This window comes from Pan paniscus, chromosome 19 (genome assembly GCF_029289425.2).
Source record: "Pan paniscus chromosome 19, NHGRI_mPanPan1-v2.0_pri, whole genome shotgun sequence".
NCBI lineage: Eukaryota > Metazoa > Chordata > Mammalia > Primates > Hominidae > Pan > Pan paniscus.
In genome coordinates, this window is record NC_073268.2 from 23,133,431 (window position 1) to 23,158,620 (window position 25,190).

The window sequence follows — 25,190 nt, forward strand, 5'->3', positions numbered from 1 at the left end:
TGACTTTTTTTTCTTATTTATGCACTGTCAGATATAATTGCCTTCTTCCATCCCTCCTACTCCCTCATTCATCCAGCCATTGGCTCTCTTAAGTTGAACATTTTCCAGTACTCTTCAAAGTTTAAACACTGCATTTTTTTTAAAAAAAGAATTAATTCTTATTGCTTAGACTTTTTATTAGCTAAATGAAGAGGCTCATACAGGTAGGGTACTTGTCGAAGCAGAATATTTTACTTCATCTCGCAGTGCTAATCCTGGGAAGTTGTCCCGTCTAGCTGCATATTCCTCAACATTGGCCAGCCCTGGTACTACACAGCAGCTCAGAGCACTGCGGTATATACTCATGTCATGAGCATCATACCACTCATCGGTCTTTTCATCATAGCACTCAACATTAAAGGTGGTGGTAAAACCATTAAAGCCACCCACCACAAACAAGAGGTCATCCACCACCTCGATGCCAAAATTGCTACGAGGATTAAACATAGTGGGGATTGTGCGCCAAGTGTTAGCCACAGGGCTGTAGGCTTCAGCACTCCTAAGTCGATTAGCTCCATCAAAGCCACCTACCTGTGGATAGCAAAAGAAACACGGTTGACTGCTAACCATTGATTCTGTTCACTGAGGAAGCCCTTGTTGGGGGTACCAGTGATCTCATAACTCCCTCTTCCATTATCTTCCATGAAAAAAAGCTTTTCAGCCGGGTGCAGTGGCTCACGCCTGTAATCCCAACACTCTGGGAGGCCGAGGCGGGTGGATCACAAAGTCAGGAGATCGAGACCATCTGGGCTAACACGGTGAAACCCTGTCTCCACTAAAAATACAAAAAATTAGCTGGGCATGGTGGCGGGTGCCGGTAGTCCCAGCTGCTCGGGAGGCTGAGGCAGGAGAATGGCATGAACCCGGGAGGCAGAGCTTGCAGTGAGCCGAGATCCTGCCACTGCAGTACGGCCTGGGCAACAGAGCGAGACTCCATCTCAAAAAAAAAAAAAAAAAAGCTTTTCAAATACTTACCAATAGTAGCATAAACCCATTTACTAATACAAAATCTAGGGGTAATGTGTTTTTTTTGTGTGTGTGTGGTACTAGATAAACTTACCGCATATACATGTTCTCCATAAGCAATCACGCCTATTCCACTCCTCCTGCTTCTCATGGGTGCTATGACTGTCCACTGATTACTTTCAGTGTTATACACTTCTGCTGTGAACAGGCACTCGTTTCCATTAAACCCACCACATATGTAGACCTGTGTGAAGAGTTCCAAGATTATTAAAATTCCCACTCTAGGGAGTAGAAAGAAAGGATATGTGTGTGGTGGTAGTGGGCACTTAATTCCAGTCTGTACAGTCTGAATTTCTTTTTTTTGTATGTGCATGCATTGCTTTTTATTTATTTTTTAGAGACAGAGTCTCGCTCTGTCACCCAGGCTGGAGTCCAGTTGTGCCATCTCTGCTCACTCCGCCTCCCGGGTTCTAACAATTCTCCTGCCTCAGCATCTGGAGTAGCTGGGACTACAGGCGCACACTGCCACACTCCGCTAATTTTTTGTATTTTAGTAGAGACGAGGTTTCACCGTGTTGTCCAGGCTGGTCTCGAACTCCTGAGTTAAGGCAATCCACCCCTCTCAGCCTCCCAAAGTGCTAGGATTACAGGCATGATACACTGTGCCCAGCCTATTTATTTTTATTTTTTGAGATGGAGTCTCACTCTGTTGCCTGGGCTGGAGTGCAGTGGAGCTATCCCGGCTCACTACAACCTCCACCTCCTGAGTAGCTGAAATTACAGGTGTGTGCCACTGTGCCTGGCTAATTTTTGTATTTTTAGTAGAGACCGGGTTTCACCATGTTGGCCAGGTTGGTCTCAAACTCCTGACCTCAAGTGATCCGCCCACCTTGGCCTCCCAAAGTGCTGAGATTACAAACACAAGACACTGGGCCCTGCCACATTACACATTACTTTTTTTTTTTTTTGGAGACGGAATCTTGCTCTGTCATCAGGCTGGAGTGCAGTGGCGCAATCTTGGAGCACTGCAACCTCTGCCCGCTGCAGCCTCCGCCTCCTAGGTTCAAGTGATTCTCCGCCTCAGCCTCCTGAGTAGCTGGGACTACAGGCGCCTGCCACCACACCCGGCTAATTTTTTGTATTTTTAGTAGAGACAGGGTTTCACCATGTTAGCCAGGATGGTCTCAATCTCCTGACCTTGTGATCCTCCCGCCTCGGCTTGCCAAAGTGCTGGGATTACAGGCGTGAGTCACCGAGCCCAGCCTGCATTACTTTTTTTTTCTTTTTTCTTTTGAGATGGAGTCTTGCACTGTCGCCTGGGCTGGAGTGAAATGGCGCCATCTTGGCTCACTGAAATCCTCTGCCTCCGGGGTTCAAGCGATTCTCCTGCCTCAGCCTCCCGAGTAGGTGGGATTACAGGCGCCCGCCACCAGGCCTGGCTAATTTTTTGTATTTTTAGTAGAGACAGGGTTTCACTATGTTGGCCAGGCTGGTCTTGAACTCCTGACCTAGTGATCTGCTTGCCTCGGCCTCCCAAAGTGCTGGGATTACGGGCTTGAGCCACCGTGCCCGGCTTTGCATTACTTTTCAATAAACAACATAAAAGACAGTTGCAACTAGTCACCTTGTCAATTGAAGAAAGAATGAGTACTCCAAAGTGAATACTGCCACTGCGTCTTCCATCCACCCCAAAAAAGAGCAGTATCATTTCTGGGCTTGTACTTTGCATCCACATCTTCCCCTCCCACCCTGGTCCTTTACCTTCCCATAAAGTGTTGTGGCGCTTGCATCACTCCTCTGTTCGTGCATGGGGGCGATGAGTGTCCATTGATTGGTCTCTGGCTCATAACGTTCAGCAGTGTTTAGACGCACGTAGCCATCAAATCCTCCCATGGCATAAATAAAATTGCCGAGGACTGTCACACTGACATAGCAACGTCTGGAGTGCATCGGGGCCACCTGATGCCAAGTTTTCTTGACTGGGTCAAAACGCTTAACACTATTGAAATAGTCTACACTATCAAACCCCCCAATGATATACACATAGCCTTTCAAATAGGCTGCCCCATGGTAGGCACGGGGACTCTCTTCCTCACAAGTAACATTCACCCATCTGTCTGCCCGAGCGTCATATGCCTCAATGGCATTGGTGGGGCTCCCACCACTCCAGCCACCAATTGCAAAGAGGATGGCATAGGGCAAGCGGGGTCTGGTGAGTGGGTTGGTGAAATCAGAACTAGAGGGTCCATTCATGTTGAGGTCATACATGGCCTTTAGGGCATTAATGATGACTGGTTTGCATTCCTCACTGTCTTTGACATAGTCATTCATCTTAACATTGTTCATGAAGTACTCAGCATGCATTAGGGCCAGGCGAACCTAAGAAGCAAACGCAGAAAGTCATTCAGGTGACGTGAGAGTGCCAGGAAATCCCACATCCTTAACTCCCATTTTACAATCTGCCTTTGAATTGCTGCAAATATTTTGGTTTGTTTTTGAAATGTATAAGTCACAGTTTAAATAGTAGATTTTGAGGCTCACACCATAATCCCAGCACTTTGGGAGGCCGAAGCAGGTGGATCACTTGAGGCCAGGAGTTTGAGACCAGCCTGGCAACATAGCAAGACCCTGTCTCTACTAAAAATACAAAAATTGGGGCCAGGCGAAGTGGCTCACGACCGTAATCCCAGCACTTTGGGAGGCCGAGATGGGCGGATCACCTGAGGTCAGGAGTTCTAGACCAGGCTAGCCGACATGGCAAAACTCCATCTCTACTAAAAATACAAAAATTAGCTGAGTGTGGTGGCACGCACCTGTAATCCCAACTACTCAGGAAGCTGAGGCAAGAGAATCGCTTGAGCCAGGGAGGCAGAGGTTGCAGTGAGCCGAGATCACCCTACTGCACTCCAGCCTGGGCCACAGAGCAAGACTCCGTCTCAAAAAAAAAAAAAAAAAAAAAAAAAATCAGGCTGAGTGCAGTGGCTCATGCCTGCAATCCCAACATTTTGGGAGGCCGAGGTGGGCAGATCACTTGAGGTCAGGCATTTGACACCAGCCTGGTCAACATGGTGAAACCCCCATCTCTACTAAAAATACAAAAATTAGCTGGGCGTGGTGGCAGGTGCCTATAATCCCAGCTACTCAGGAGGCTGAGGCAGGAGACTCGCTTGAACTGGGGAGGTGGAGGTTGCAGTGAGCCGAGATCGTGCTACCACACTCCAGCCTGGGCAACAGAGCTAGACTCCAACTCAAAAAAAAAGAAAAAAAAAATTAGCCAGGCATGGTGCCGCGTGCCTGTAGTCCCAGCTACTCTGAAGGCTAAGGTGTGAGAATTGCTTGAACCCAGGAGGTGGAGGTTGCAGTGAGCTGTGATCACACCACAGCTCTCCAGCCTGGGTAACAGAGTGAGACTTGTCTCAAAATAAATAAATAGTTGTCAGCCGGGTGCTAGCTCACACCTGTAATCCCAGCACTTTGGGAGGCCGAGGCAGGCGGATCACGAGGTCAGGAGATCAAGACCATCCTGGCTAACACGGTGAAACCCCGTCTCTACTAAAAATACAAAGTTAGCCGGGCGTGGTGGCGGGTGCCTGTAGTCCCAGCTACTGGGGAGCCTGAGGCAGGAGAATGGCGTGAACCTGGAAGGCAGAGGTTGCAGTGAGCCGCGATCGCATCACTGCACTCCAGCCTGGGCAACAGTGAGACTCCTTCTCAAAATAAATAAATAAATAATAAATATTTATTTACTATTTATTTATGGGGAGGTGATATATACATTTGGAAGCTGAGAATGAGCTAGATAGAAGGCACCTCAAGTGGCCAGAGAGCAATCCCATTCCTTGGTCAGTGGTCAGTACTATTAGACCAAGAAAAACCATGGTAATTGTTCAGTAATTGAGTATGTCTTAATATGTAAAATAACGCTTATTAGCACCAACTGACAACAATTGTGTGCAATACTTAAGATTTTTTTTTTGTTTTTTGTTAATTTGAGACCAAGTCTCTCTCTGTCGCCCAGCTGGAGTGCAATGGTGCGATCTGGGCTCACTGCAGCCTCCGCCTCCTGAGTTCAAGTTATTCTCCTGCCTCAGATTCCCGAGTAGCTGGGATTACAGGCATGCACCACCATACCCAGCTAATTTTTGTATTTTCGGTAGAGAGTGTTCTGCTATGTTGGCCAGGCTGGTCTTGAACTCCTGACCTCAGGTGATCCACCTGCCTCCGCCTCCCAAAGTGCTAGGATTAAAGACATGAGCCACTGTGCCAGCCATGATTTCTAATTCAACTTCTACCTTGGGTATGGAGAAATTCATAGAAAGGAAAAAAGCTGAAAGGAATTTCAGCCCTTTAGAATTTTTTTTTTTTTTGAGACAGGGTCTCGCTGTATTGCCCAGGCTGGACTGCAGTGAGGTGATCACAGCACACTGCAGCCTTGACCTCCCAGGCTCAAGCAGTCCTCCCATTTCAGCCTTCCACCCAGTAGCTGGAACTGCAGGCATGCACCACCAAGCCTGGTTAATTTTTAAATTTTATAATTTTTTTTTCTTTTTTTTTTGAGATGGAGTCTTGTTCTGTCACCCAGGCTTGAGTGCAGTGGCATGATCTCAGCTCACTGCAACCTCCGCCTCCTAGGTTCAAGCGATTCTCCTGCCTCAGCCTCTTGAGTAGCTTGGATTACAGGCACCCACCATCATGCCCAGCTAATTTTTGTATTTTTAGCAGAGATGGGGTTTCACCATGTTGGCCAGGCTGGTCTCGAACTCCTGACCTCAGGTAATCCGCCCACCTCGGCCAAAGTGCTGGGATTACAGGCTTGAGCCACTGCACCTGGCCAAATTTTATACTTTTTAAATTTTATAACCTATGTTGCCCAGGCTGGCCTCAAACTCTGGGCTCAAGTGATTCTCCACCTCGGCCTCCCAAAGTGAGCCACCACACCCCACCTAGAATTATTTTGAAGGCTCTCTTCTTCCTCCACCACCAGGAAGGATTTTGGTCAAAGAATATAACTTAGGTAAAAAGAACTAGTAATGCCAAGGGAAAAGACAGTTGCAAAATTCCAGAGAATAGTAGATGCCTTCTATCTAAGGACATGTAAATACAGCCTTGGGATCTGTCATATGTCTGAATTTTGCTTTTAGGACAATCTCTCTGTGATAAATGAATCAAGAGTGAATACTGACCTTAGGAAGCAAAATTGAAATGTGCTGCTTTCTATTTTGGGGGTCATGAGAAATCCACTTTAAAATGGCCTCAAATACAGCATCTTCCTGTTTGACATTGAGCTCATCTTTCTCAATGATATCCTTAAGTTCAGTGACCGAGAGCTCTAAAAATTCTGCCGAGACTTTCACCATCTCCTCAAAGTTGTGCAGTATGAACATGTAGGCCTTCTGCCTCAGCTCAGGACAGTAGTAGTAGTCCGTGAACTTACAGATGCCGATACAATTATCCAAGCACAGCTCTGACTTGAGGAACTCGCAGCAACCCCTGACGATACCCATGATGTTAAACTGGTCTGCAGCAGCAAGCAGTTTCTCCACATTGTCCGGTGTGATAGGCACGGTCCGGGTGTATGCATACTCAATGATTAGCTTCATCATGTCGGGAGAAATGCCAGGGATGTTGTATACCTTCTTTTCAGTGTTGTTCCAGCCACTTGTAAACAAAGCTCTGGAAAAAAGAAAGAAACTAGCAGCCACGGAAACATTTCTCTCCTGTTAGGTGAGTACATTGGAAATGGTCTGAGAAAGTGGGGTGCAGGCATGTGCTATATACAGTGGACAAGAAGAACACCTTTCCAAGAACTCTGACTTTGGTCACTCTTACCTTGTGGATGGAGAAATTAAGATCTAGAACTGAGAGTAAGACCCAGGTCTCTTGGGCCAGGCGTGGTGGCTCACGCCTATAATCCCAGCACTTTGGGAGGCCGAAGCGGGTGGATCATGAGGTCAGGAGTTCAAGACCAGCCTGGCCAACGTGGTGAAACCCCGTCTCTACTAAAAATACAAAAATTAGCTGGGCATGGTGGCACATGCCTGTAGTCCCAGCTACTTGGGAGGCTGAGGCAGGAGAATCGCTTAAACCTGGGAGGCGGAGGTTGCAGTGAGCCAAGATCATGACACTACACTCCAGCCTGGGGGACACAGCGAGACTCTGTCTGAAAAAATAGAAATAAAATGGCCACTCACTGCTTTTTATCTTCCTTTTCTTATTTTCCCAGGCATTTATGATGATTTGATATGCATTTTACTCATTTAATGCCTGTTTCCCCATCCAGGGGGTAAACTTCATGAGAACAGGAATGCTTCTCTTTTTATTAATTGTTTTCTTTTCTTTTTTTCTTTTTTTTTTGGAAACAGGGTCTTGCTCTGTCACCCAGGGTAGAGTGCAATGACATGATCTTGGCTCACTGCAACCTCCAACTCCAGAGTGCAAGCAATTTTCCTGCCTCAGCCTCTTGAGTAGCTGGGATTATAGGCGTGTGCCACCACGCTCAACTGATTTTTGTATTTTTTAGTAGAGATGCGATTTCACCATGTTGGCCAGGCTGGTTTCATCATATTGGTCAGGCTTGTCTCGCACTCCTGACCTCAGGTGATCTGCCTGCCTCGGCCTCCCAAAGTGCTGGGATTACACGGGTGAGCCACCATGCCCGGCTTTTGCTTCCTTTTTCTAAGAGGTTTAAGAAAATGTGGTCTTAGAAATCAAATTCTTCCTCTAGAGCAGGGGTCTGCAAACCTATGGACTCTGTCCAAATTTGGCCCACCTCTTGTTTTCATGCTGCCCACAAATTAAGAATGATTTTTACATTTTAAATGGCTGGAGGAAAAAATCTTTTTTTTTTTTTTGAGATGGAGTCTCGCTCTGTCACCCAGGCTGGAGTGCAGTGGCTTGATCTTGGCTCAGTGCAACCTCTACCTCCCAGGTTCAAGCAATTCTCTGCCTCAGCCTCCCGAGTAGCTGGGATTATAGGCGCCCACTACCATGCCCGGCTTTTTGTATTTTTAGTAGAAATGGGATTTCACCATCTTGGCCAGGCTGGTCTTGAATTCCTGATCTCATGATCCACCCACCTCAGCCTCCCAAATTATTGGGATTCCAGGCGTGAGCCACTGCGCCCCGCTGGTTGGGGGAAAAAAATCAAAAGAATATTCTGTGACACCTGAAAATTATAATACATTTAAATTTCAGTGTCCATAAATAATCTTATTGGAATACAGCCACACCCATTCATTTAGTATTGTCTAAGGCTGCTTTTGCGGTATAAAAACAGAGTAGTTGCAACAGACTGTGTGGCCTGCAAAAACCTAAAACAATTACTATTTGGTCTGTTTCTGGACTCAGCTGAGCGCGTTGGCTCACGCCTGTAATCCCAGCACTCTGGGAGGCTGAGGCAGGCGGATCACCTGAAGTCAGGAGTTCAAGACCAGCCTGGCCAAAATAGTGAAACCTGTAACCGCAGCTACTCGGGAGGCTGAGGCAGGAGAATTGCTTGAACTTGGGAGGCGGAGGTTGCAGTGAGCAGAGATCATGCCATTGCACTCCAGCCTGGGTGACAAGAACAAAACTCCATTTCAAAAAAAAAAAGAAAAATTAGCCAGATGTGGTGGCACACAGCTGTAATCCCAGATATTCGGGAGGCTGAGGCAGGAGAATCGCTTGAACCTGAGAGGTGGAGGTTGCAGTGAGCTGAGATTGTGCCACTGCACTCCAGCCTGGGTGACAGAGCAAGACTCCATCTCAAAAAAATAAAAATAAAAAATAAATTGTGGACTCTGCTCTGTGGTCTACCTGAATGAGAAGTTTTAGCAACAGGTAGGACACATTGATCATATCTTCATTGGAATTGATTACTCAAACATTTTCAGCTCATGAACAAAATAGCCCTTCTACCTCCTGGGTTACAATGGTTTTAGCCCAAACTCCCTTTTTCTTCTGATATTTCCTGGGTATTTCCCCCTCATCTCCCTTCCCATCCCCTTAATCCTTGTTAATTTATCACCCTGTTTGAAATGGTCTCTATTGGGATAGGGGTACAGGGGGGTCCCTGAAGTGGCATTGTCATCTGAAATCCAGTAGGGATGTCCAACCTTCCCAAAGGTTGGTTTGGGTGAGAATCAAAGATTAAAGCACCTGGCCCACCAATAGTTGGTTGAAATCCAGTTGAAAAATCAGATCTTAAAGGCTGGGTGCAGTGGCTCATGCCTGTAATCCCAGCACTTTGGGAGACCAAGGTGGGTGGATCACGAAGTCAGGTGTTCGAGACCAGACTGACCAACATGGTGAAACCCCGTCTCTACTAAAAACACAAAAATTAGCTGGGCATGGTGGCGGGAGCCTGTAATTCCAGCTACTCGGGAGGCTGAGACAGAAGAATCGCTTGAGCCTGGGAGGCAGCAGTTGCAGTGAGCCGAGATCACGCCACTGCATTCCAGCCTGGGGGACAAAGCGAGACTCCATCTTAAAAAAAGAAAAATTGTATCTTGCCAGGTGCGGTGGCTAATGCCTGTAGTCCTAGCACTTTAGGAGGTCAAGACGGGCAGATCACCTGAGGTCAGGAGTTTGAGACCAGCCTGAGCGACATGGCAAAACCCTGTCTCTACTAAAAATACAAAAATTAGCCGGGCGTGGTGTCAGGCGCCTGTAATCCCAGCTACTTGAGAGGCTGAGGTGGGAGAATGGATTGAACTGGGGAGGCGGAGTTTGCAGTGAGCCGAGATGGCGCCATTGCACTCCAGCCTGGGTAACAGAGTGAGACTCATCTCAAAAAAAAAAGACAAAAATCAGATCTCTCAAGAGCAAAAGGAAAAACAAAACAAAACAAAACAAACAAAAAAAAAAAGAGAAAAAAGGCCCTGACCCTAGTCATGCCTCTTCAGAAGGCAAAGGAGCCAGGCAGGAGCTCCTGCCTGGCCCAGAGTTGGCCAGGCACAGTGGTAATCCCAGCACTTTGGGAGACTGAGGCAGGAGGATCGCTTTGGGCCAGGAGTTCAAGACCAGCCTGGGCAACATAGCGAGACTCCCTCTCTACAGAACATTTCAAAAGTAGCCGGACGTAGCGGCATGTGCCTGTAGACCTAGCTACTTGGGAGGCTGGAGTAGGTGGATTGTTTGAGCCCAGCAGTTGAAGGCTGCAGTGAGCTATGATTGCATCACTACACTCCAGCCTGGGTGAAAGAATGAGAGCTTATCTCTAAAAAAAAAATTTTTTTTTTTAATTTTTAAGGAGCCCAGAGCTTTGACAGTGTCCCTAAAGTTAAGGTGATGGGGTGGGAAACAGAAAATGGATCAAAGTGTCTCAAAATGAGCCCAATTACCCCTTTGGCTGAATTTGGCAACCCTGTTATACCTAAAGTAGGAACTGCAGCTACAGAGGATGTTCTTATGGGCACTGAACTCAAAGCCATTGACCTTGATGACCACGTCGCAGAGCTTGCCCTCTAGTCTAAGCTCGTTGAAGATCTCACAGGCCATCGCACTCATCTTCCTCTCCATGTGAGGCTGGTGGAAACGTGTGGAGGCCGCTGCGCTCTCCATCTCCATGGCACCCTGGGACAGCGGAGAGAGGCTGCTTTCCTAGGGTGTCGGGGAGGGTTGTGGGGGGCCCCTTTAGCCAGCTGTCGCTCCTTTTCCCTACTACATCTTTTGTATAGGGTCTATCAGGCAACCCAAGTTCCAGAATCCTGGCCCTGCAGTGAGATCACACAGGATTGTGCTCTCAGGTTCTGGAACTGCCTCCTGGACTTGTCCTCTTCCTTCTCCCCTCCTTACCACCCCACTTAGGCTGAAAACCACCTCACACCTCCTTCTGTGTCCTTGAACCCAAAACAGAACCATGACCACTAGCACCATCTGAGTGTTTATTGATTCCAGCTCCTGTTACTCACCTGATACAGGTCTCTATCCCTGGAGCATTCATCTACCTTCCACAGCCCAACACTTGGCTCCCTAGACACCGAACTCAAGGAAATCCAAGTCAGTTGAGGCTGAAGGGAGAAGTAAAACTGATTAAATTTCTTTCTTAGGCCGGGCGCAGTGGCTCACACCTGTAATCCCAGCACGAGGTGGATGGATCACAAGGTCAAGAGATCAAGGCCATCCTGGCCAACATGGTGAAACCTCGTCTCTACTAAAAATACAAAAATTAGCTGGGCGTGGTGGCACATGCCTGTAGTCCCAGCTACTTGGGAGGCTGAGGCAGGAGAATCGCTTCAACCCAGGAGATGGAGGTTGTAGTGAGCCGAGATCGCTCCACTGCACTCCAGCCTGGCGACAGAGTGAGACTCCATCTCAAAAAAAAAATCTTTCTTTTTCTAGGGACGGGTCTCGCTCTCTCACCCAGGCTGGAGTGCAGTGGTGTGATCATAACTCACTACAGCCTCGACCTCCTGGGCTTAAGTGATCCTCCCACCTCAGCCTCCTGAATAGCTGGGACTACAAGTGCTCCGCACCGTGCCCAGCCAACGCTGATGACATTTCAGAAAGCTGTCCCGGGTCTCCCAGCCCGCTGGATGGGTTAGTCACTCAGTTTCTTCTGGAATGAGGAATGGCCTAGTTAACAGAGCCCTTTCTGGGTGATTAACAGAATTCAGTTTATGGCTCCTTCATCTCTCCTCCCATCCAGCCGTGTGGTTTTTCTGTTTTTGTTTCTGAGACAGGGTGTCATCTGTCACCCAGGGTGGAGTGCAGTGGTATGATCTCGGCCTACTGGAGCCTGGATCTCCCGGGCTCAAGTGATCCTCGTGCCTCAGCCTCCCGAGTAGCTGGGACTACAACAGGTGCGTGTCACCATGCCCGGCTAATTTTTGTATTTTTTGTAGAGACAGGGTTTCGTCATATTGCCCAGGCTGGTCTCGAACTCTTCGGCTCAAGCGATCCTCCTGCCTCGGCCTCCCAAAGTCCTGGGATTACAGGTATGGGCCACCGCGCCCAGCCCCAGTCATGTTTTTGTCACAAACTTTCAGCCTGGAAATGACCACGCTTGGCAAGGCTTTTCCTCCACAAAGAGTGGCAGAACCCTACCTACCCACGTAACCCCAACACCTTGGGACCTTCACCCTGCTCTTCACAATAAATAGAACCCTCCTCCAGTTTGCCTAGCGCACCCGGCAAACCCACCCGGATCGCGGCCATCTCCGGGACCACTCGATTCTCGGCCCCACCCACGCCCCGCCCCGCCCCCGGCCCCACCAACCCCCGCCCGGGCTCCAGGCGGGAGGCGACGCCTGCGCAGTGCGGTCGCGGGGCTGTCGTTGTCCCGCGAGCCGCCGACCAGGCCTCGAACGGGATGGCAGAGGAGGTGAGGAGGGAGGAAGCGTCCGGAGTGGGGCGGGCCCGGACTCCGACCCCCGGGGCGCTTCGAGCCCGCTAGCTGGTCACCGAGGCACCGCCGCTTCACCCAGGCCAGTAGCCGCCCCCTCGCGCACCCCGGCCCCGCCTCACACGCGCGCCCGAGCGAGCCCCGGGCTCCCCTCGGGCCCAGCGCGGCGCAGGGGTCAGTGGTTCTCTCGGGTCTCGGGACAGGTGAGCACCCTGATGAAGGCCACGGTCCTGATGCGGCAGCCTGGGCGGGTGCAGGAGATCGTGGGCGCCCTCCGCAAGGGCGGCGGAGACCGGTTACAGGTACCTCTGGGGCGTGCGGGGGCCGGCCGGGCTGGGGGCGGCTGGAGAGGCTTCCTGCCCATTGGACCTTCCCGCTTTGCTCTGCCGCGGACCCCTCCTAGCTCTCTGCCCCAAGAAATGGCCGGGAGCTTGAAGGAGAGCGGGTTGGTTCGCCTGTCCTAAAACCCAAATTTCAGATTTCTCAATATGGTCATGCTGCTTCCTCTAATTGGACAGAAGGCGCCCACACCAGTACCTAGGGCCTTATCCTCCCCAAGCCAGCGGCTCCCCAGTAAGTTGAAGATGTCCAGATGGGCCGTAATGGTAGAGAGATCTCTTAGGAAGGACCTGATATTGAAGGAGTCAGAGGGGTCCTGAGTATTCACCCTTGCCCCTACACTAGGAGACTGCGTTTTCCTCAGGGTTAACGGGTACTAATTAGGATCACTTCCCCTCTATCCCTCTGTGTCACTCGGTAACTCCCCTAGGACTTTGCCTACATCCTGGCCACTGAGCTGTATTGATTTCCATAATCATCCCCCAGGCTGAGGCAGGGCCACACTAGAATTCTGGTGCCTATTTAGGCATCATCTCTCTTTTGCCTTATAGGTGATTTCTGATTTTGACATGACCTTGAGCAGGTTTGCATATAATGGAAAGCGATGCCCTTCTTCTTACAGTAAGTCACATTCTAGCTTCCCTTGTTGAGCTTGACAAGACGATGGGTTCTAAGGGACAAGGAAAAGGAGTTTTCTCTTTTTCCAGATATTCTGGATAATAGCAAGATCATCAGTGAGGAGTGTCGGAAAGAGGTGGGTTGCTCCCGTCCTTTGCTCAGAAATGGTTGTCATTTGCTACTTCAAATGGTTCCTGATTGGAACCAAAGATTCCAGTATAGAGACCTTAGAAAATTAATTTTTAAAAACTTGTTGTTTTGCTAAGGAGGGTCTAGTTTTAATACATTAAGACAGCTTTTCCTTACTGGCCAGGACATATGATGATTAATGGTTGGAACTGGACATTATACTTACTGTTGGCTATAGAGTTTACAAGAGATTTGAACATTCTGGAGGTTCAGCAACTTACCCAGGGTCATACAGCCAAATGGCAGAGCTTGTTTGTTTGTTTGTTTTGAGACAGGGTCTCACTCTATCACCCAGGCTGGAGTGCAATGGCTTGATCTTTGTTCACTGCAGCCTTGACCTCCTAGGCTCAAGTGATCCTCCCGCCTCAGCCCTACTGAGTAGCTGGAACTACAAGCATGTAACATTACACCTAGCTAATTTTAAAAATTTTTTGTAGAGATGGGGTCTCACTATGTTGCCTAGGTTGGTCTTGAACTCCTGAGCTCAAGCAATCCTCCTTCCTCAGCCTCCCCAAAGTGCTGGGCTTATAGGCATGAGCTACCACACCTGGCCTTTTTAAAAGAAAATTTATATTCTTCTGTTGGGTTCTAGTGTGTGTGTGTGTGTGTGTGTGTGTGTGTATTTTTTTTTTTTGAGACAGAGTCTTGCTCTATTACCCAGGCTGGAGTGGCATAATCTCAGCTCACTGCAACCTGGGTTCAAGCAATTCTCATGCCTCAGCCTCTCGAGTAGCTGGGATTACTGGCATGCATCACCATGCCCGGCTAATTTTTGTATTTTTAGTAGAGACGAGGTTTCTCCATGTTGGTCAGGCTGATCTCGAACTCCCAACCTCAGGTGATCCGCCCGCCTTGGCCTCCCAAAATGCTGAGATTACAGGCGTGAGCCATCTTGCCCAGCCTGATTTTTAGAGAAAGGTTCTCACTCCAAAAAAACACACAGATTGAGAATCTTAATACATTTCAGAAGTTTTCTGCCTTTGTTACTATGTCATCTTTCATTTAATCTTCTTTTGAACAGATGGACAGGGATTCCATTTGATCTTGTAATGTTCCTGAGAATCATGCATGTATTAAAATTCTTTACTTGGTCAATTCTCATTTTTACTAGGCACGGTTACGGACTGGTTCTGTGTAACACATGATCCCTGGAACAGCCCCTTTAGAGTGTCAAAGTCTTGGCACATAGAAGGAAACCTTAGAGGAAACACACATAGATGCTGTGCATTCACATGATATTGACACTTTTGACGGAATTGTCCACCAACATGCTGTGTCCCAAAGTACAGTCTTCTAGTTATATTTCATTTTTTTTGCCATATCTGTATATCACCTTTACTAAATCTTTCTCTAAATTGGCCTGCTTTTAAAAATTGTAATTAACTTATAAAGAAACAGGCCGGGTGTGGTGGTTCACGCCTGTAATCCCAGCATTTCTGGGAGGCCGAGGCGGGCAGATCGGTTGAGGTCAGGAGATCGAGACCAGCCTGGACAACATGGCGAAACCCTGTCTCTACTAAAAATACAAAAAATTAGCTGGGCGTAGTGGTGCATGCCTGTAATCCCAGCTACTCGGGAGGCTGAGGCAGAAGAATTGCTCGAACCCGGGAGGCGGAGGTTGCAGTGAGCCGAGATTGCGCCACTGTACTCCAGCCTGGGCAACAGAGTGAGACTTTGTCTCAAAAAAAAAAAAAAATTGTACATGAAAATGAATCCAAAACTTCTGAGTTGAAAAGCGCTTCTCCATGAATTCCCTAAAGTTTTCTTACCTATCACCTGAGAAAGTGGACCACATTCTGGGAAACACAGCATTAAGTAAGTTCTTACTGGTTAAGCCCTGAAAATTGAGCTAATTAATAACAGCAAAAAAATCTTAGTACCCTTCTTCTCTGATAGTAAAATCTCATATTGCTGACTTTTAGACCTCACTCTCAGGGTGAGTACAAAGGAATGACCAGCTCTGTGGATCCAGGTGCTCCCTGGACTTCACCAAATGGGTAAAAATGTGAGTGTATTGAGCGATTATGTTGGAAGATAATATGAGAAGAGAAACTTAGGTCTTATAAATGACATGTCCCCAAAGGAAAACTTGAAGAAAATTTCATGTAACACTCTCTTAGATGAAGTTGCATCTTCTTTTTATTTGAGACACAGTTTTACTCTGTGGCCCAGGCTGGAGTGCAGTGGTGTGATCTCGTCTTGGCTCACTGCAACCTCCGCCTCCTGGGTTCAAACGATTCTCATTTTTCAGCCTCCTGAGTAGCTGGGATTAAAGGCGCATGCCACTACGCTGGCTAATTTTTGTATTTTTTAGTAGAGACAGGGTTTCGCCATGTTGGCCAGGCCGGACTTGAACTCCTGACCTCAAGTGATCCACCTGCCTCAGCCTCCTAAAGCACTGGGATTGCAGGTGTGAGCCACCGCCCCTGGCCATGAAGTTGCCTCTTCTAGGTGACTTTTTTCTCATACTAAGCTGTAGGACGTTGCTGGGAAGAACTTGATATGGACTAATGGCCTTTCTCCCCATTTGGATATCCCAGCTCACAGCACTCCTTCACCACTATTACCCAATTGAGATCGACCCACACCGGACCGTCAAGGAGAAGCTACCTCATATGGTGGAATGGTGAGTGATGGTGGTGGAGAAAAGCTTCTGGGCCCTTGAGATGGAGTAGGCTGGGAGGGGCATATTTTTCCAGACCCTTGATGAGATGACAGGCTCCCTTACTTCACTGAGGGCTTAATTTAATGCTATTAGTCCAGCTATTGGAACCAACTTTTCAGATGAACCCAGGGCTTTTTGTGGCTGCTGCTAGAGTGGAGACCCTCAGAGAATCCTTGGAATAAGTTAAAGACGCTTGGTGTCGGGGGATAAGTGCTTTGCGGAAGTGACTTTTAGTCTGTTTTGTGCTGCTGTCACAGAATAACAGACTAGGTGATTTATATATTTTTTCTATTTTTTGAGACAGAGTCTTGCTCTGTTGCCCAGGCTGGAGTCTGATGGCATGATCGTGGCTCCCTGCAGCCTCAACCGCCTGGGCTGAAGAGATTCTCCCACCTCAGCTTCCCAAGTAGCTGGTACTATAGGCACGTGCCACTGTGCCTGGCTCATTTTTTCTATTTTTTGTAGAGATGGGGTCTCACCATGTTACCCAGGCTATTTTCAACTCCTGAGCTCAAGCAATCCTCCCACTTCGGCCTCCCAAAGTCTTGGGGTTACAGGCATGAGCCACTGCACCCAGCCTAGACTGGGTAATTTATAATGAATAGCAATTTATTGGCACACAGTTCTGGAAGCAGGGAAGTCCAATATCAAAGGACTGGCTGGCATTTGGCGAGGGCCTTCTTGCTGCATTATCTCATTGTGGAAGGGCAAAGAGAGTAGGGGAGAGAGAAAGAGAAAGAGAGTTCTTTTTATAAGGGATCTGTGATAATGACATTAATCCATTCATGAGGATGGTGCCGCCATGACACCTCCCATTAGGCCCCATCTCTCAACACCTCCACACTGGGGATCAAGTTTCCAACACATTCAAACCACAGCAATCATCATCACTGGACAGAGCCCCAGTTCTCCAGATAGAGGGTTCACGGAGGAAGGGATTCAGAAGAGTGCCGACTTCAGCAGTCAGCTTGCCCAGCACTTGTCTCTGTTGGGTTGCTTTTCTCATCCTCTTCCTTTTTTCGTTTTTTTTTTTTTTTGAGATGGAGTCTCGCTCTGTCACCCAGGCTGGAGTGCACTGGCCCCGATCTTGGCTCACTGCAACCTCCCCCTCCTGGGTTCAAGTGATTCTCCAGCCTCAGCCTCCCAAGTAGCTGGGACTACAGGCGTGCACCACCATGCCCAGCTAATTTTTGTATTTTTAGCGGAGACAGGGTTTCACCATGCTGGCCAGGCTGGTCTCAAACTCCTGATCTCAGGTGATCCACCCACCTTGACCTCCCAAAGTGCTGGGATTATAGGCATGAACCACTGTGCCTGGCCACCCTCTTCCTTTTAAGGGCAGCTAACGTAAGGATGAGGCCTCTGTCGGCAATGCTGTCAGAGGGTACTTGGCTCTGTAAAGGGAAAGGGTGAGTTATTTACTTCAGTGATTTGAATTTGGGGTTTTCTGGGGTGTCTGTTTCTAGGTGGACCAAAGCGCACAATCTCCTATGTCAGCAGAAGATTCAGAAGTTTCAGATAGCCCAGGTGGTTAGAGAGTCCAATGCAATGCTCAGGTAAGCGTCTTGCTCTGGAAAACATTTCTATCAGACTATTTAGAATGTTTTGTTCAAAAAAAGGAGGCGGGGGAAGAGTAGAGAGCAGTTAGTTGCTTAAAGGACCGGAAGGGACATGGCACTATGAACAACTGATGTGATACAGCTAAAGCATTTCTTACCCTTGCTGGGAAACATTCAGCAGGTAGTGGATGTAGTACAAAATGGCCAGGGCACTATCTCTGAGAAGAAACCAAGTCTAGCTCTTCTTTCTTTCTCTCTCCTTCTCTTGTCTTCTCTTCTCTTCTCTTCTCAAGACGGAATCTCGCTCTGTCGCCAGGCTGGAGTGCAGTGGCGTAATCTCAGCTCACTGCAACCTCCACCTCCTGGGTTCAAGCGATTCTCCTGCCTCAGCCTCCTGAATAAGCTGGGATTACAGGTGCCCGCCACCACACCCGGCTAATTTTTGTATTTTTAGTAGAGACAGGGTTTCACCGTGTTGGCCAGATGGTCTCAATCTCTTGACCTTGTGATCCGCCCACCTCGGCCTTCCAAAGTGCTGGGATTACAGGCGCGAGCCACCGCGCCCAGCCAAGTCTAGCTCATTTTTCACAATGGTAAAAGACTTTTGGGGTCTCTCTGGTGACTGGTGTTCTCATGGTGACTGGGAGTTGGCTAGGCTGGGACGCTTGATCGTTGGCAGCCTTCACTGAACAGCTGTCTCTGCTGGAGATTTCTTTTCTGGAGGAAAGAAATCCTCATAAAGGAAGGAGTGACATGGGTGCCTGCCCTCAAGGGTTGTGCATCCTAATTGGGGAGATTGGCTAGCTCCTAAAAAGTCAAGACAGTGGAGATGTGTGACCCAGTAAGTGCCGGGGTGGGAGTGTTTGTACCCTAGTGAAGGTGCCCAGGTTAGCTTCCTGGTTGTATGGACAGCAACAGAAAACATATGCCTACCTTCCACCACAACAGCATCTCTCCCAGGTAAGTACCCCAGAGGAATGAGGGCATGTAGCCACTATAAGACATGCACAGGGTATTCATGGCAGCTGTATCCATAACAGCTGAAATCTGGAAATCTCTCAACTGTCTATCAAGGAGAAGCTGGGTAGATAAATTGTGGCATATTTATATGGTGGAATAATGCTGCATAGCAGTGACAAAGAATAAACTCATTACATGCAAAATATAGATAAACTACATAGGATTATATTGAACAAAATAAGCCAGGCACAAAAGAGTACATTGTGTATGAGTCTATTTATATGAAGTTCAAGGACAGGCAAAGCTAATCAATGGGAGGGATGATATTGACTGGGAGAGATCACGAGGGAGCCTCAAGCTAGTTATTTACATGGGTGTATACATATGTCAAAATTAACTGAGCTGAGCACTTAGGATTAGCACACTTTAACCGCTTATTGAATATATCGTATGCTCTATTTAATTTATTTATTTTTTGAGATGGAGTCTCGTTCTCTTGCCCAGGCTGGAGTGCAGTGGCGCGATCTCGCCTCATGCCTGTAATCCCAGCACTTTGGGAGGCCAGGGTGGGTGGGTTGCTTGAGCCTAGGAGTTCGAGACCAGCCTGGGCAACAGAGGAAAACCCCATCTTTACAAAACATAAAAAAATTAGCCAGGTGTGGTGGCATGCACCTGTGGTCTCAGCTACTTGGGAGGTTGAGGCGAGTCGATCACTTGAACTCGGGAGGTCGAGGTCGCAGTGAACTGTGATTGTGCCACTGCCCTCCAGCCTGGGCAACAGAGCAAGACCCTGTCTCACAAAAAACCCAAAAAACAACCCAAATAGGAAACAAAGAACAGCAGTAGAGGCAGTGCCATTTCAGAATTCCTCCATCTCTTTTCAGGGAGGGATATAAGACCTTCTTCAACACACTCTACCATAACAACATTCCCCTTTTCATCTTTTCTGCGGGCATTGGTGATATCCTGGAAGAAATTATCCGACAGATGAAAGTGTTCCACCCCAACATCCACATCGTGTCTAACTACATGGATTTTAATGAAGATGTGAGCCAAATCCTGTTTGGGCTGGGAAAGGACGAGGGGTGGGGACCACCAGCCAGGGCAGTTAACTCTGCATGAACCCTAACCTGGGGAAGAAGGGGAGGGAAGCCACTCTAGCTTCTTCACCCTCAGGCAGTTGTTTATGGGTTACTTTTTGGCCAGGCGCGGTGGCTCAGACCTGTAATCCCAGCACTTTGGGAGGCTGAGGCGGGCGGATCACTTGAGGTCAGGAGTTCGAGACCAGCCTGGCCAACATGGTGAAAGTCCATCTGTACTAAAAATACAGAAATAAGCCGGGCGTGGTGGTGTGTGGCTGTAATCCCAGCTCCTTCGAGGCTGAGGCAGGAGAATTGCCTGAACCCAGGAGGCAGAGGTTGCAGTGAGCCAAGATCACACCACTGCACTCCATCCTGGGTGACAGAGTAAGACTCTGTCTTCAGAAAAAAACAAAAACAAAACAACTTTCAAAGGATCCTCTCTCTTTGGTGTTTGCCTGACAGTCAACTCTCTGCCCTGGGGTACCTAATTTATGGGCCTGCCCTGCCCTATGTCACTGTCATATTATTATGTGCCATTCTGGGTCCTAAAGGGCTTGGGCTTTGATTTGTTTTTCCCAAGCCAGAGGTGGGCTGCTCCAACTCATCCATGTTCTGACTTTTTTCCCCATAAAACTGATGGTTGGAATTTTCATCATGTTGACCTGCAGTGAGGATGTGGCCCGCAGCTGAGCACTAGCACATGTGTAACCTGAGTGGCATTTATATCACAGCTTCGTGCATCCACCAGAACAGATGATCTGCAATATTGGGTGGCTCCTGTTCATTTAAACTAGGAGTTACAAACTTATGCTGTAAAAGGCCCTGTCGTCGATATTTAGGCTTTGTGGGCTGTGGCATCACTGTTGCAACTGCCCAACTTTGCCTTTATAGCACAAAAAAGCAGCCATAGGCATCATGTAAACAAATGAGTTTGGCTGTATCCCAATACAACTTTATTTACAAAAGCAGGCCAAGTCTGGCCCACGGGCCGTAGTTTAGGCTACAGTGAAGTTTTGGCACTATCTATCACTTTTGGGATTCCCTTTTCTCTGTGACAGAGACAGTGGAGAGCTGGTGCCACATGGGTCCCTGCAGCCCTTCCATCTGTCTCTTGTCTTCATTATTTAGGGTTTTCTCCAGGGATTTAAGGGCCAGCTCATACACACATACAACAAGAACAGCTCTGCGTGTGAGAACTCTGGTTACTTCCAGCAACTTGAGGGCAAAACCAATGTCATCCTGCTGGGAGACTCTATCGGGGACCTCACCATGGCCGATGGGGTTCCTGGTGTGCAGAACATTCTCAAAATTGGCTTCCTGAATGACAAGGTGGGTAGAGGACCAGGGCTGCTTCTCTTCATGGCTTTCTTCTCTTTGAATGCCCATTAACAAATGCCTTTGAACACATTCTCTTTTTTTATTTTTATTTTTATTTTATTTTATTTTATTTTTTTTTGAGACGGGGTCTCACTCTGTCGCCCAGGCTGGAGTGCAGTGGCATGATCTCAGCTGATTGCAAGCTCCGCCTCCTGGGTTCACGGGAGCCTCTGGCTCCCAAGTAGCTGGGACTACAGGCACCCGCCACCACTCCCGGCTGATTTTTTGTATTTTTAGTAGAGACGGGGTTTCACCATGTTAGCCAGGATGGTCTCGATCTCCTGACCTCGTGATCTGCCTGCCTTGGCCTCCAGAAGTGCTGGGATTACAGGCATAAGCCACTGCACCCAGCTTTTTTTTCTTTTTTTTTTTTTTTGAGATAGAGTCTCACTCTGTTCCGCAGGCTACAGTGCAGTGGGGCCATCTTGGCTTACTGCAACTTCCACCTCCCAGGTTCAAGTGATTCTTCTGCCTCAGGCAGCTGAGTAGCTGGGACTACAGGCATGTGCCACCACACCTGGTTCATTTTGTATTTTTAGTAGAGACGGGGTTTCTCCACGTTGGTCACGCTGGTCTCGAACTCCCGACCTCAGGTGATCTGCCTGCCTCAGTCTCCCGAAGTGCTGGGATTATAGGTGTGATCCACCACGCCCAGCCTAAATAAAATAAATAAAATTTATTTTATTTTATTTATTTATTTTGAGATGGAATCTCACTCTGTCCCCTAGTGGAGTGCAGTGGCATGATCTCGGCTCCCTGCAACCTCCACCTCCTGGGTGAGCTGAGATTGCGCCACTGCACTCCAGTCTGGGTGACAGAGCGAGGCTCCATCTCAAAAAAAAAAAAAAAAAAAAATGGGTCGTGGTCAGGTGCGGTGGCTCATGCCTGTAACCCCCCCACTTTGGGAGGCCAGGGCAGGGGGATCACTTGAGGCCAGCCTGGGCAACATAGTGAGACCCTGTCTCAACAACAGCAACAACAATTAGCTGGGTGTGGTTAGCATGCCTGTAGTTCTAGTTACTCAGGAGGCTGAGGCAGGAAGATCACTTGAGTCCAGGAGGTTGAAGCTGCAGTGAGCCAAGATTATGCCACTGCACTTCAGCCTACACAGCAGAGTGAGATCCTATCTCAAAAAAGAAAGAAAGAAAGAAAGAAATTCAGTCCAGATGGATTAGAGGCAACATCTGGTTTTTTTTTTTTTTTTTTTTTTTTTTTGAGACAGGGCCTCACTCTGTCACCTAGGCTGGAGTGTCATGGCTCAATCTTGGCTCACTGTAGCCTTAATTTCCTGGGCTCAAGTGATCCTTTCTGCCTCAGTCTCCCGAGTAGCTGGGACTACAGGCACCCACCCCCATGCCCGGCCAATTTTTGTAGAGATGGGCTTTTGCCATGTTGCCTGGGCTGGTCTCAAACTCTTGGGCTCAGATGATCCTTCTGCCTCAGCCTCCCAAAGTGGCAACATCTGGTTTTTTGTTTTTATTCCTTGTTACTGTCCTTTTGTATTGACCCAAGGGTTAATTGTGATAGCCCACGCCCATCCCTCGTCTGTCTCCAAAGGGTAGGCCCGGTAACCTTGAACTCCTTTGGCTCTCAAAAGGGAGCTGGGAGTTGCTGCTTGAATGCTCTCCTCCCCAGCCCCAGGGGCTTTGAGAGTGAGCTATGGAGGGCAGGGCATTTGGGGACCCTCTGGCTTCTGCCTCTCATTCCGGGCAGGTGGAGGAGCGGCGGGAGCGCTACATGGACTCCTATGACATCGTGCTGGAGAAGGACGAGACTCTGGATGTGGTCAACGGGCTACTGCAGCACATCCTGTGCCAGGGGGTCCAGCTGGAGATGCAAGGTCCCTGAAGGCGCAGGCTCCAGCCCGGCCTGCAGGCCGTGGTGAGGAGGGGCGCCTCCCCAGAGTCCGCTCCCCCGTGAACACAGAGCAGAGGCCAGGGTGGCCAGCAGTGGCTGGGTCCTTCCGCGCCCCTCCGTCCTCCTTTCCCTGAGCACCTTCATCACCAGAGGCTTGAAGGAACCCCGCCATGTGGCAGGGCACAGGCACTGTTCCTGGTGAACCTTGGACCACAGCATGTCAGTGCTCTAGGGATTGTCTACTCCAGGGATTTTCTTCAAAATTTTTAAACATGGGAAGTTCAAACAAATATAATGTGTGAAACAGATCAAAATTTTTAAAATGAAAAAAAAGCTGCTCTGATTCAGGGGATGTGGGTGGGGGTAGAACCTGGACCTCTTGGCCCTGGGGGCACATGGGATGCTTCTAGGAACACAGTTTGAGAACCACCACAAATTGGCCTGAGACCCCATCCGAGCACAGCCTGATTGTGTCTGTCTGGTTCAGCGTGGGGCTGAAAGGGTATGTTCTAGCCTACAGTGGTTTGACTTTATTCTGATTCAGCCATCAAACTTGAAATTCATTTGGGATCGGTGGGGTTGAGGCAACCCTGTCTGAGAGCCCCCTCTTTAGGGATCCCTGAGGGGATGCATTCGTGTGTGGCTGTCCCCCTATGCCCTAGGCGCTCCTTTCCCCTCCTCTTATGGGTCGGGGCCACTAAAGTGGATGACCTGAAAAGGGGAATTTAGAGCAGGGACCTGAGGGAGACTGTGCCAAGGTGAAACAAGTGATGTGTGCACTGTGGTCTTGCGTTATTGGGCCGACCCTGAAGAGCCAGTTCAGCATTTTCTTAGCCTTAGAGGAAATCACCAGCACCCTTCCTGCAGTGTTCGGCTAGCCGTTGGAAAGTTCTGTTATTCTGCAGATGTGAAGCGGGAGGTAATACAGATGTTACTGAAGGCCTGCGGTGTCCCAGGTGCCACTCTGGGCACTTGGGTGCCTGCCAGTTGACCCTCACAATGACCCCACAAGTAGGTGCAGCTCCTCCTGCTTCCAGATGGCTCAGGCAGGATGGGTAACTTGCCCAAACTCCATAGCTAGGAGCTGGAGCCAGGATTTGAATGTTTCTGACCAAAGCCCATGCCTTTTGCTGCATTTCTCTGCTTCAGGCCTGTTCCATTCGTTTTTGGGAGGAGGGAGTGGCCACCATCTGAGGCTGGGTTAGTAACCACTTCCAGACTTTAATCAAGGAGCTTTCTTGGCCGGCGCAGTGGCTCACGCCTGTAATCCCAGCACTCTGGGAGGCCAGGGTGGCAGATCACTTGAGGTCGAGTTTGAGACTAGTGTGGCCAACATGGTAAGACCCTGTCTCTACTAAAAATACAAAAATTAGCCGGGCTTGGTGGCCCGTGCCTGTAATCCCAGCTACTCAGGAGGCTGAAGCAGGAGAATCACTTGAACCTGGCAGGCGGAGGTTGCAGTGAGCTGAGATCATACCACTGCGCTGTGGTGAGAGAGCAAGACCCTGTCTCAAAAAAAAAAAAAAAAAGACTTCAATCAAGGAGCTTTCTGGATGCTTCGGGGCCAGAGAATGTCGGTCATTGCCCGTGGGGAGCAGTCATGTCTCTTAGGGGACCCTGGGCAAGAAGTGCTGATGGGGGCAGTTTGCTGTATGAGTCCAGTCCTGTCATTTTCTTTCCTAAGTCCCCACCCCGTCCTCAGAATGCTCGGGTCATACCAGGCAAGCGAGGACAGATGGCCTGGTTGGTGGCTAAAGTCCTCCTGCAAGACACTGTGGAGATCTGAACTCCATTACCTTTCCCCTAGCAAGAGGGAGAAGGGTGGGCAGGTGGTAACAGGTGGTGGCCAGGAGCAGGGAGAGATGGGAATATCATAGTATTGGAAATGATCTATGGAAAAGGATAATCTGACTTGTGTGGTTTAATTTAATCCTTGAACTTTGTAGGTTGCGTTTTGAGGTCAGGGACCTTGTCTTTCCCATTCAGTGGGGACAATTGGAGGATGAGGATCATCTCTCCACACCCTGCTGGAGGCCTCCCCCATTTACACATTCACCCCCTCCACAGAGCAGGGCTCCCTTCCCACAGCGAAGACCCCAGGTTAGGCCCAGGGCAGGCAGGAAACCTCCAGATGGGGAGCCCCTGACCTGGGGACATGCTGTCTGGAGCTAATGAGGCCATGGAAACAGCCTGGTTTAACTTTTTCCCCAATCTCT

The 25,190-nt window shown here is 48.8% G+C and overlaps 2 protein-coding genes across 7 annotated transcripts; one reads left to right on the forward strand and one right to left on the reverse strand.

Moving 5' to 3' along the window:
* Positions 1-161: 161 nt before the first annotated feature.
* Positions 162-12,800, reverse strand: KLHL10 (kelch like family member 10). Of its 4 annotated transcripts, none has more exons than XM_008966459.6 (7): positions 12,203-12,442; positions 10,896-10,994; positions 10,358-10,557; positions 6,189-6,678; positions 2,767-3,384; positions 1,100-1,249; positions 162-570 (listed from the first exon to the last, which is right to left on the reverse strand). In XM_008966459.6, the coding sequence occupies exons 3-7, from the start codon at positions 10,549-10,551 to the stop codon at positions 196-198; spliced, it is 1,827 nt and encodes a 608-aa protein (XP_008964707.1). In that variant the 5' UTR covers positions 10,552-10,557; positions 10,896-10,994; positions 12,203-12,442; the 3' UTR covers positions 162-195. The 4 variants fall into 4 exon arrangements, with proteins under 4 accessions (XP_008964707.1, XP_003813902.2, XP_054956921.1 ...); XM_003813854.6 differs by lacking the exon at positions 12,203-12,442 and adding an exon at positions 12,127-12,200; XM_055100946.1 differs by lacking the exon at positions 12,203-12,442 and adding an exon at positions 12,114-12,146.
* Positions 12,192-24,874, forward strand: NT5C3B (5'-nucleotidase, cytosolic IIIB). 3 transcript variants are annotated; one of them, XM_003813853.5, is made up of 9 exons: positions 12,192-12,307; positions 12,532-12,630; positions 13,219-13,288; positions 13,375-13,421; positions 16,015-16,100; positions 17,606-17,695; positions 19,543-19,705; positions 20,869-21,069; positions 22,831-24,874. In XM_003813853.5, the coding sequence occupies exons 1-9, from the start codon at positions 12,296-12,298 to the stop codon at positions 22,963-22,965; spliced, it is 903 nt and encodes a 300-aa protein (XP_003813901.1). In that variant the 5' UTR covers positions 12,192-12,295; the 3' UTR covers positions 22,966-24,874. The 3 variants fall into 3 exon arrangements, with proteins under 3 accessions (XP_003813901.1, XP_008964710.1, XP_034797764.1); XM_008966462.5 differs by having other exon boundaries at positions 12,270-12,410; XM_034941873.3 differs by lacking the exon at positions 12,192-12,307 and adding an exon at positions 12,807-12,901 and having other exon boundaries at positions 12,393-12,630.
* The last annotated feature ends 316 nt before the right edge of the window (positions 24,875-25,190 follow it).

Excerpts from the sequence above, each read along its gene's own strand:
- KLHL10 (XM_003813854.6), bottom strand. Across the intron at positions 6,679-10,357 it reads AGCTGCAGTTCCTACTTTAG|AGCTTTGTTTACAAGTGGCT; the intron begins GTATAACAGGGT and ends TCTTTTTTCCAG. Across the intron at positions 571-1,099 it reads ATGGAGAACATGTATATGCG|GTAGGTGGCTTTGATGGAGC; the intron begins GTAAGTTTATCT and ends TGCTATCCACAG.
- NT5C3B (XM_003813853.5), top strand. Across the intron at positions 19,706-20,868 it reads ACATGGATTTTAATGAAGAT|GGTTTTCTCCAGGGATTTAA; the intron begins GTGAGCCAAATC and ends TTCATTATTTAG. Across the intron at positions 21,070-22,830 it reads TTGGCTTCCTGAATGACAAG|GTGGAGGAGCGGCGGGAGCG; the intron begins GTGGGTAGAGGA and ends CATTCCGGGCAG.